Source organism: Neolamprologus multifasciatus, chromosome 20 (assembly GCF_963576455.1).
Source record: "Neolamprologus multifasciatus chromosome 20, fNeoMul1.2, whole genome shotgun sequence".
Classification (NCBI taxonomy): domain Eukaryota; kingdom Metazoa; phylum Chordata; class Actinopteri; order Cichliformes; family Cichlidae; genus Neolamprologus; species Neolamprologus multifasciatus.
The window spans coordinates 12,957,181-12,967,794 of NC_140458.1; the positions used below are offsets into that span (position 1 = coordinate 12,957,181).

Genomic DNA, 10,614 nt, shown 5'->3' on the forward strand with positions numbered 1-10,614 from the left:
TTTGCATTTTTAGTGTCTTCCGTGTATTTCATAAATAATTTGTTTACTTTTTGTAAGTAGCATGGAGTAAGAGTTTTCATTTTTATTATTTAAATTGATAAGTTTATAAATACTCAGAATTATATTATTATATTTTTACGACGGACAGGAGGTGTTTCTGTGAGGCTCGAGTTTTCACACCCTCGACGTCTTTGAACAGACGCTACAGATTCGCACCATACAGTACAAACCCTGGCAAGGAAAATAAATACTTTAACAAACCCTTTAAAGAGATTAAGTTAATAATATTACAAAATCTCGCTCAATATGTTCTAACAGGCTACAGTCAGGAAAGAAAGTGGAGAAATAAGACCCCGCTTTGTGTGGCGAATCTGTCGACCCGCATCTGTGTCGTAGCGTTACAGTAATGGTTGCCCCTTTTGTTCAACCGAGTTCCTGAATTATTCCCAACACAATGAAATTCTTTGGCTATTATATGGTTTCATGAAAACATTTTTTCTGTACCTACGCCTCTTCTGAGCTCTGCTGGGATTATTTAATGAATTAAAAATCAATCTACAACAACCGCTGTGAGCTGCTGTGAGGTTTCCGAAGCACGCAGGTCTCGAGGAACGTGGAGTAGTAAGTGTTTATAACGTTAGATCAGAAGTATTAGCTTTAAATGGCGAAAAGGGCCATGTTTGGCTTAAAAAAGGTCACACTAGATGACTGTGTGTGTATTTTTACAGTAATTGGTGTTATCCATAGTAACCCACCGTACTCCGACAACATGAACAGACCTTGGTGTTAGCCCTACTGCGGAAAAAAATAATCATGTCTGGCTGTTTCTCGTCACAGAGAAAACGATTTCGCTGATATTTTGGCTTAAGGGAGGAGAAGGAACGCTTTTGATGGACCTTAGTTTGATAAAGCCTCCACACATCCTCTTCAGGAAGCCAGGCTGTCATTTTGCCTCAGAAATTCACAGGGTGAGGTCATTGTGGAGGGAAACACTGGGGTCTGAACGGCCAGGCTGCGGTGTGTATAGCCCCAAACATTCATGTGTGTATTATTTGTTTTAATATTAACTATACTGGAATGCGCTGTAATGGTTTGATTTGCGAGGCTAGCGTTTGCCCAGGGGACACAACTACAGTTTGGCACTCTATTTAAACGTTACTGAGCTTGAATGAAATACCGAGCAAAGGTTACAATAAAAAATAAGAACAGTATTTAATAATAATGGCGACTAGCGTGGCTAGTTTGTAAGGTTACTTCGTGTGCTGTAGGGTTATTCTCTTGAACTGTGCTTGTTTACGTAGTGGCCAGTGTTGTTGTTTGCTAGCTGCTGTTAGCCAGCAAGCTAACTGCAGCTTTGTTTTGGGGGGAATGCAGCAGCAAAATGCTAATGCTAACGTTAGCTGTGTTAAAATACACAAAGTTCGTTGGTTAGCTTAGGAGGTAGAGGGTGGAAGGGTTCGAACGAGATAAAGGTTGAGTTCTTTCGTCAAGAACCGCAAATGAGCTCGGGTTTATAGCTGCCCAGCTGTAGCTGTTGCCGTTACTGTTTGCTGCTTCTATTACATGATTGTAGTTCTCAATGATCATAGCAAACACGCTGAACTTAGTGCACCTGTTACTGAATAACAGATCATAATTTGTTTGCTACCAGCAGTGGTCACGTGATTGCACCATAACAGGTGCATTTCGTTGGTGTCTGGGGCTCTTTAAGGCAACTCTTGGGAGACAGTGCCCAGTATCTGTTATGTGCGTTGTTTTTAACAAATATCATTGTTCCCCGTTGTGCTCATGTGTTTCAGATGTAAACTTGAACACCATCTGTCCCAGCAGTGGCTGTTGGCACAATGGGGCTGGACTTTGACGTGAAGACATTCTGCCACAACCTGCGGGCCACTAAGCCCCCTTATGAGTGTCCCGTGGAGACTTGCCGTAAGGTCTACAAGAGCTACAGCGGCATTGAGTATCACCTTTACCACTATGACCATGACAACCCAACTCCTGCCCAGGCTGTGCCTCAGAAGAAGAGGAAGGGACGTCCTCCTCGTGCCTCGCTGACTGGTTCAGGGGATACGGATGATGGCGGGGGTAATGGAGGAGGAGGACTGGGTCATGGAGGGAACACGCCTGTTAGCCCCAACCGATCGGAACGCTCCCATTCCCCGGGGAGAGAGACCATGACCTACGCCCAGGCACAGCGCATGGTGGAGGTGGAGATTCAAGGGCGCATTCACCGCATTAGCATCTTCGAGAATATAGATGTGGTGTCAGATGAAGACAGTGATGCAGAAGACGCTCCTCCATCTGGAACTGGTAGTAGTGGTGGCGGCATGTGTAATGGTAGTGACGGTGGAGCCGGGGGCAGCGAGTTAGGAGGGAGTGGCAAGGACCGCTCAGATATCCCATCTTCTAATGGGGGAAAATCCACACCAAAGACTGGGAAACATAAGAGCAAAGCCAAGAAGAAGGATGGCTTATCTCATCATCACAGCGCTCAGTCTGGTCCTGCAGTCAAGCTACCGGAGGCTGTGTTCAGAGAACTCGACCAAGACCGACCTGATGCCCCACCTCGGCCATTATCATACTACAGGTCTGCAAATAAATGTAGTCATTTAATTCATATATATATATGTATTATAAGCAGGATTGTTGAGAGGAACATCCATTTTAAAGCAAAGCAGTTGGTAGTGAGTTGTTTGAGTGGATATATATATATATATATATATAAAATACAATAAATATTTCCTGACCTAAATGTTTGATACAGTCCAGCCAGTCCCCACTTTATTAGCAGGGAAATTACTGATTACTGTGCATGAGATTCATACTTTTCCATCATTATTCTTGTCTTTACACTGAATTACAATTGGCACCATAATGAAAGATATTTTTTGCATGCTAAGTATTCTTTGCATGAATACGTCTTAATTGGACTCTTCTGTCTTTCTTTTTTTACTCTAGGTACATTGATAAATCTGTGGAGGAGCTAGATGAGGAGGTAGAGTATGACATCGATGAAGAGGACTACATCTGGCTTGATATCATGAACGACAAGCGGCGGCGTGACGGTGTGACACCCATCCCTCAGGAGGTTTTTGAGTATCTCATGGACCGCTTAGAGAAGGAGTCATACTTTGAGAGTCACAATAAGGTACTTTAATCAGACAAAAGGAGGAGACGATGGTTCAAACTTGACATAAATGCTTTCATCTGTAATGTGTCCTTGTGGTCCTTTCTCTCAGGCGGACCCCAGTACCTTGATTGACGAAGATGCCGTCTGCTGCATCTGTAACGATGGAGAGTGTCAGAACAGCAACGTGATTTTGTTTTGCGACATGTGTAATTTGGCAGTACACCAGGAGTGCTATGGCGTTCCCTATATCCCGGAGGGCCAGTGGTTATGTCGCCGGTGCCTGCAGTCGCCGAGCAGAGCTGTGGACTGTGCTCTGTGCCCAAACAAAGGAGGTGCTTTCAAGCAGACAGACGACGCACGCTGGGCCCACGTAGTGTGCGCCCTCTGGATCCCAGAGGTAAATCCATATATGTTTGATTTGGAACGACATCACTATGCAGATATCGACAAACTGAATAAGCTCAACTCATCTGAGCCAGTTCACAGCCTTAGATCCTAGAAACTTAAATTTAAAGGTGCTCATGCTGTTTGCCATCAAAGCCCCTTGGCTTTAGAACAACCTGGCAGAGGAGATAAAGAATGTTTATCTGTGTTGCCTTTCCTTTTATATTTCAGCGATATTTACTATTATTAATTTACTGTCTGTTGTAATTATTTTATAAACATCAGTCTGAGTTGACGTCAGTCTCGCTGTCATTTTCTAAACTCTGATTTTAAAAGGGATATGTAAAAAAAAAAAAAAAAGAAGAAGAAGTTCATAATTATTATTGATATTACACAGTTAAAGACTGTGGGAATGTTAAACTTAACAGCCAGATAAATACTGTCTCAGTTGATGTACAGTGAAGCATGCTCAGTCAGTCTTGGGTTTTGTTTTTTTTTTACTTTGTAAACATCATCACAGTTAAATAAATTCTCCTGCCTTTCTGCAGGTCTGCTTTGCGAACACAGTCTTTCTGGAGCCAATCGATAGCATCGAGCACATCCCACCTGCACGCTGGAAGCTCACCTGCTACATCTGCAAACAGCGTGGCTCGGGCGCCTGCATCCAGTGTCACAAAGCCAACTGTTACACAGCTTTCCATGTCACCTGTGCCCAGCAGGCAGGCCTCTATATGAAAATGGAGCCTGTAAGAGAGACTGGGGCCAACGGTACCTCTTTCAGCGTACGCAAGACGGCATACTGTGACATCCACACGCCCCCCGGTTCAGCACGTCCTTTAGGAGGAGTCGGTGGGGCCAGCATGGGGTCATCCAACAGCGAGGGCGAGCTGGAGGAAGATGACGAGCCTAGCATCGGCCATGATGATGACTCTAAGGGCTGGAGCTCTGAGCGGGTGAAGAGGGCAAAGGCCAAATCCAGGCTGAAGATGAAAAGAGCCAGAAAGATCTTAGCTGAGAGGAGAGCTGCTGCACCAGTGGTGTCAGTGCCCTGTATACCACCCCACAGGTAGGCCTGTACTTCACCTGCTCTGGCTGCGCCTCAAAGTCGTGCGCCCAGTAAGCACATATATGCCTTTTGCTGTTAATAGAAAACTGTCCGTGCAGCAGTATGTTGGGCAAAACAAATAAAGAAATCATCACATACTTTTTTTCTTTCTCGTCTATTTATACTATTTAATTTTGGTATTGTAAGACAATAATTTATATGTCACATTGCATTATTTTACTTATTAAAAATTATGATTGTACATTCTGTTCTGTTTTATTTTTGATTTAGACTGTAAATAATTTTAAATACCTTATCATTGTCTTTTGTGACATGTTGGTCTTAAAGGCTTTACCTTTGTTAGTGCATTTGCAACATGGTTTACATTTACAACATGCTTAAGAGTTAAAACAGTATTTGCTTCTCTGCAGGTTGAGCAAAATCACCAGCAACCTGACGGTACCCAGGAAAAGCCAATTCATGCAACGACTTCACAGCTACTGGACGCTGAAGAGGCAAAGTCGGAACGGTGTGCCTCTTTTGCGCCGGCTTCAGACACACTTACAGTCGCAGCGACACATTGACCCACTCCCACCACAGCCTGCGTCACAACCTTCCTCGGTAATTTCTGTTGCTGTGATTCTGTGTTCGTCTCATTCTGGTGTCTGATACCTGAAACACTTCGTTTAGCATCTGTTGTGTTGAAATGTGCTAAAAAATAAACAGACATGACTTGATACCTTTTAATGTAATTTGTTCTAACATGTTCATGGGTTTTGTGCACGTTAATGTTGCAGAGAGATAGCGAGGAGAAACAGACCGCTTTAAAGGAGCAGCTAAAAGCATGGCAGAGGCTGAGACACGACCTGGAAAGAGCGAGGCTACTGGTGGAGCTCATCCGAAAGAGGGAGAAGCTCAAGAGGGAGACGGTGAGATGTGAAGAATAGCAAGAGAGCGATTTGTTTTGTTTCTTTTTTCTTTTGTTCAAGATACAGTGAGATTACAGAACAAAGAACAATATGCATCTCCTTTCTGTAGATCAGGCTGTATACTTCCAACTGTGCACTACTTTGTTAGTTTATTGCTAAAAATGTGTCTGTTTTCAGATTAAAGTGCAGCAGATGGCGCTGGAGATGCAGCTGACTCCCTTCCTGGTGCTGTTGAGGAGTACCTTGGAACAGTTACAGGAGAGAGACACTAACAACTTTTTCACTGAGCCTGTGCCTCTGGCAGAGGTAAATGCAACATGCAAGCACAAGAAATCTGATTATGTTCAGATACTTATATTTGACTCTTTTCTACTTTATGTCTGTATATTACATACCTGGCATGATGTATTTTAGGCTTTCCTTCTTTCTTCTTCATTCACTGTACAAATATGCTTGGATTTTTTTTAACTGGCTCGGTCTGCTCACTACTTCTTTGTCACCTAGGTGCCAGACTACCTGGACCATATTGACACTCCAATGGACTTTCAGACCATGTGGAACTTGCTGGAGTCTCACCGCTACCTCACTTTTGAGGCCTTTGAGGCCGATTTTGGGCTCATTGTCAACAACTGTCTCAAGTACAACGCCAAGGACACAGTCTTTTACCGTGCTGCCTTGCGGCTCAGAGAGATGGGCGGGGCTGTCATAAGAACAGCCAGGCGACAAGCTGAACGGATTGGCTTCGATTACGAGACCGGGATGCATCTACCACGAGAACCAAGCCCGGACAGCCAGCGTGAGCAAGAGAGAGACAGAGAGCGGGAGAGGGAGCGAGAGCGAGACAGGGATAGAGAAAGAGATCGACCGTTGTCTTCTAATGAAGATGGTGAGTGTCGCTGACTGGGAGGTTCTTGGGAACCAATATAATTTTTTCCTCAAGCACCAGCTAAAGGAGAAGGAGGGAGAAAAACAAACATGTGATTTAAGATTTTAGATCATTAAAAGGTATTTTTTGTCTAATTAATATGCTGTATGATACAGTGTTTTATAAAATAAATTTAAAAAAATTACATTTTAGGTTTACTGGAACACGGTTGCAGTGCTGTCCCTTGTCACAAAATAAAGGCTCAATGGTGAACAGTAACATACAATATGGTGCAGAGAAGTTCATGTTGCTACCACTAGGTGGCGCTTGTAATTCATGCAGTTCCGTTTCAGTTGAGCTAAAACATTATCATACATCCTGTGTGCTTGTGTATGCTGGATTTGTACTTTATGTTTAAAGCTTGATGTTGTCGTCTGTCTGGCTCAAAGATAGTCTACCCCATATATAGCTAACCAGGAAACAAACCTACTTTTATATTTTCTGTTTCTGGTTATGTGTGACTGCTTTATAAGATTGATTTTCTTTTCATTTCCAACATCTCTAACTGCTTCTTTTTCTGCTTGCCTTGCACAGACCTGCTCCTGCCAGAGAACAGGCGGCGGTTACCTCTGGAAGAGCAGCTGCATTACCTGCAGTCCCGTCTCGATGAGGTCAGCTCAGGGAAGCATAGCATTGGCCAGTCTCGCAGAGCCAAGGCCCTAAGAAAGGAGATCAGTGTGATCAAAAGGAAGCTTGCACACCAGCGTGAAGGAGGCTCTGGCATGGGGGGCCGGGACTCTGTGGGCGGAGGAGACCGGAGTTCTTCTCTCCCCCATCACTCATCATCTGCAGGACACCACGATGAGGGGGGAGAGAGCAGCAGCCAGGAGATTGGTGGAAAGGGTGTGTCTAGGAAAATATTAGCACTAATGTCCGACATAACAGTGAAAACGATATTTGCTGTTCAATAGCAGTCGAATAATAAGCATTTGCCTGTGTTTTAACATATAAACCTCTCTCCCCATCAAGATCTGAATGTGTCCTCATCCCTGACTCCAGAGGTGGGCCGTCGGACATCTGTCCTCTTCTCCAAGAAGAACCAAAAAATAGCTGGACCCCCCAAAAGGCCGGGACGCCCACCCAAGAACAGGGATGCAGGTTATGGTGGGGCAGGAGTAAGCCAAAGTCCTGTTGGTCCCCCACAACTCCCCCTGCTGTCACCAAGCAGGCACAGGAAGCGTCCCCGCAGCCCTCACACCAGCTCCAGCTCTGACAGCGACAGTGACAATGATGACCTGCTGCCAGGTAAATTAGATGATTTGCAATAAACGTTTAACGTACAATAAATGCCAAGTCGCACCCTTACTCACTTGTTTCTATTTTCTTCCTTCAGGACTTCCAACTAATGGCTTTGATACAGGAAACCAACCAGTAACGGAAAGCTTCCGCGTGTACAGAAGTGAACCTCATCTCCCTCGTTCAAGCTCAGACTCTGAGTCCACAACCAGCAGCAGCAGCAGTGCAGCTTCAGACAGGACCAGGTGATTAATGCTTATGCCTGGTACTCTTAAAATCAGTTCTTTTACCAATTGACGTGAGCATAAGGTTTCATTCGCAGAAACAAACCCAGTGACTTAACAATCATCTCTCTTGAAATTTTATGACACCTTTAACACACAGTTTTAACTTTACAACAGAAATCCCCCCCTGCTTGAAGCATCCAGTTGTTGTAACACTTGTGATAAAATATACGCCTCTTGATAGTTCTGTCTGTTTTCTCTTGCAGCACGACTCCCTCTAAGCAGGGCAGAGGAAAGGCGTCGTTCTCACGCGCTTTCCAGGAAGATAGCAGCGAGGAAACATCAGGCACAGAAAATGATTCCTACTCAGTCGGTGGCTCGAGGGGTGTTTCACACCGTAAGCACATTTTTATAACCTCTAAAGCTCACATAAAGCGCACACAGCTAGTTTCTATTTATTTAGATAGTGAGTGTTTTCTCTGAATCACCCAACATAGCTTTGCCTTTTCAGCCTGTAAATAATTTGGCATATTTTGTCTGATTGGAATCTAATTTTACTTGAAGCTTAAATACCCGTAAAGACATTACTGCAGATAAAAATATGCTGAAACTTTTTTTCTCTCACACAATAATAGCGACAGAGATGTGACGGATAAGTCCTTATAAGAGAGAACGTCAGAGCAGAACATCATTTCTGCAATGTGGCACTGATAGTGCTAAAGATAGCGTAAAACAGTGGGTGTATTTTAAAAAACAAAACATAAAAATAACACAACATTTTGAATTTTCCATCAGTTTCTTTGCTGTAATCTGTCACAGCCACCACATGTCAGCATAGCAAGACCTGTACTCCCTGTCAAAGGAAGTGCCCTCCCTTCACTATGTCACGTGTTATATTTGTGTAGCACCATTTGTTCAGGATACTCCGCTCAAACTGGAGAAGCTGTATCATTCCCCACCCAGGTGCATTAGGAGTTAACGTATTTTAAATTAAAGGGAAGTGTTTTGTAGCAACAGTTGCTTAGAACAGTGTTATTGTGTGATAAAGTGTGTTTTTAACTAGAAGTGAGATTGCTTAACGGACACTGTTTTCCCAACTCTCAGTGGTGCGTGGGCGGGACAGGTCAGGGTGCTGGATGGCATCAGATGATTATTCTTCTCTGGAAGCTTTAGACCTGGTCTGGGCCAAGTGCAGAGGCTATCCTTCATATCCTGCTCTGGTGAGACACAGGCAAACAACACAAATAGCACAGACTACGGTCAAAATATGACTGGCTCTCTAAACCTCTGCATGCTACTGTTTGCTTGTAGATTATTGACCCAAAGATGCCCAGGGAGGGGGTGTTCCACCGAGGTGTCCCAATCCCTGTCCCCCCTCTGGATGTGCTGAAACTTGGGGAGCAAATGACCCAGGAGGCCAGGGAGCACCTGTTCCTGGTCCTCTTCTTTGATAACAAGAGAACATGGTTGGTTTTCAAGTGATGTTTTTTGGGGGAGGTGACTCATTCTCAGAGTTCACCTCCTTTTTTTTTTCCTGCTAATTTTTTGCTGATATGTTGTATTTTTATTTTAACACAATCAAGCAGTGTAAAGCAAAAATAAAACAAAATCTGCTACCAAAGGTAGCTTGTGATGTTACTGGATGTTTGCACACAAGTAGCTCTGTGGCAACAGTTCAAAGCAAACTGCAGCCTTTGTACGGAAGTGCAGCGACAGAACATTCAGCAGAAATGGGGCAAACGTGGTTTTTGATAATACAAGGGAAAGAACGTGTTATTTTAGGTCACTTTGTTCTCTGCAGTTACTTATGATCATGTTTTGCTAAGTTTGGAGAAATTTATAAAGTTGATGAGCACAGCAGTTGTTAGGAGGCATCCAGGGTGCATAAACTCTGAAGTCAATCAAGAAATTAATGGACCATGGGAACCAATTATGGGAACCAGTTACTCTTTAACTAAACAGTAACTCTGTCTGGACTGACTGTGTCTAATCAAAGGGTTGCTGGTTCGATTTCTGGCTGCTCCAGCCTGATTGCCAAATTATTGTTGGGCAAGATACAGAACCGCCAGTTGTTCCTGTTGCGTTCGTCGGAGTGTGAATGTTAAATAGAAAACACTGGCGTAGAAAAAAGTGCTTGTTTAAATGGGTGATTGAGGCTTATAGTATAAAAGGTAGAGAAGCGTTATATAAGAAGCCAGTCTGTTTAGCATTTACCAATGCATCTTTTCTTTAATGTGCTTGTGCTTGCAGGCAGTGGCTTCCGCGCTCTAAGCTGGTGCCTCTGGGCGTCGACCAAGAGCTGGACAAAGAGAAGATGCTCGAAGGCAGGAAGTCCAACATCCGCAAATCAGTGCAGGTGGCCTATCATCGCGCCATGCAGCACCGCAGCAAGGTGCAGGGGGACCCCAGCAGCGAAACTAGTGACAGTGACTGAACACAAACGCACACGAACGCTAGAGAGCCCAGCCCTACATCATAGATTACAAAGAAGAAGAGGAAAAAAAACAGTGCCAGCAACAAGGAGTGGGGGGAAGAAAGAAAATCCACTATCTTGGCCCCGTGATATTCACACTCGTGCACACTAAACCGTATTTAATCCGACATGTAAAATATTGTATTTAAGAGAATTGATAAAAAAAAAAGAAAAGAAATGGAGAAATATGCTATGTTCAGAATCATGAATCGAACTATTCCTCGTATGTGGTCGATATATGTTTAATAACAAATGAGATGATGGTTTA

The 10,614-nt window shown here is 43.8% G+C and overlaps 1 protein-coding gene across 4 annotated transcripts; it reads left to right on the top strand.

The window, feature by feature from the left end:
- Positions 1-70: 70 nt before the first annotated feature.
- On the top strand, positions 71-10,400 carry brpf1 (bromodomain and PHD finger containing, 1). 4 transcript variants are annotated; one of them, XM_085146535.1, is made up of 16 exons: positions 71-621; positions 1,800-2,587; positions 2,959-3,148; positions 3,240-3,527; positions 4,063-4,580; positions 4,991-5,180; positions 5,357-5,488; positions 5,666-5,794; positions 5,993-6,374; positions 6,948-7,256; positions 7,383-7,658; positions 7,747-7,894; positions 8,140-8,270; positions 8,978-9,093; positions 9,185-9,339; positions 10,124-10,400. In XM_085146535.1, the coding sequence occupies exons 2-16, from the start codon at positions 1,845-1,847 to the stop codon at positions 10,305-10,307; spliced, it is 3,891 nt and encodes a 1,296-aa protein (XP_085002661.1). In that variant the 5' UTR covers positions 71-621; positions 1,800-1,844; the 3' UTR covers positions 10,308-10,400. The 4 variants fall into 4 exon arrangements, with proteins under 4 accessions (XP_085002661.1, XP_085002663.1, XP_085002662.1 ...); XM_085146537.1 differs by lacking the exon at positions 71-621 and adding an exon at positions 628-1,041; XM_085146536.1 differs by lacking the exon at positions 71-621 and adding an exon at positions 628-1,017.
- Positions 10,401-10,614: the final 214 nt, after the last annotated feature.

Coding starts and splice junctions, on each gene's coding strand:
- brpf1 (XM_085146535.1), top strand. CDS start 1,845: ATGGGGCTGGACTTTGACGTGAAGACATTCTGCCACAACCTGCGGGCC. Junction 2,588..2,958: donor CGGCCATTATCATACTACAG/GTCTGCAAATAA, acceptor TTTTTACTCTAG/GTACATTGATAAATCTGTGG. Junction 7,659..7,746: donor CAATGATGACCTGCTGCCAG/GTAAATTAGATG, acceptor TTCTTCCTTCAG/GACTTCCAACTAATGGCTTT.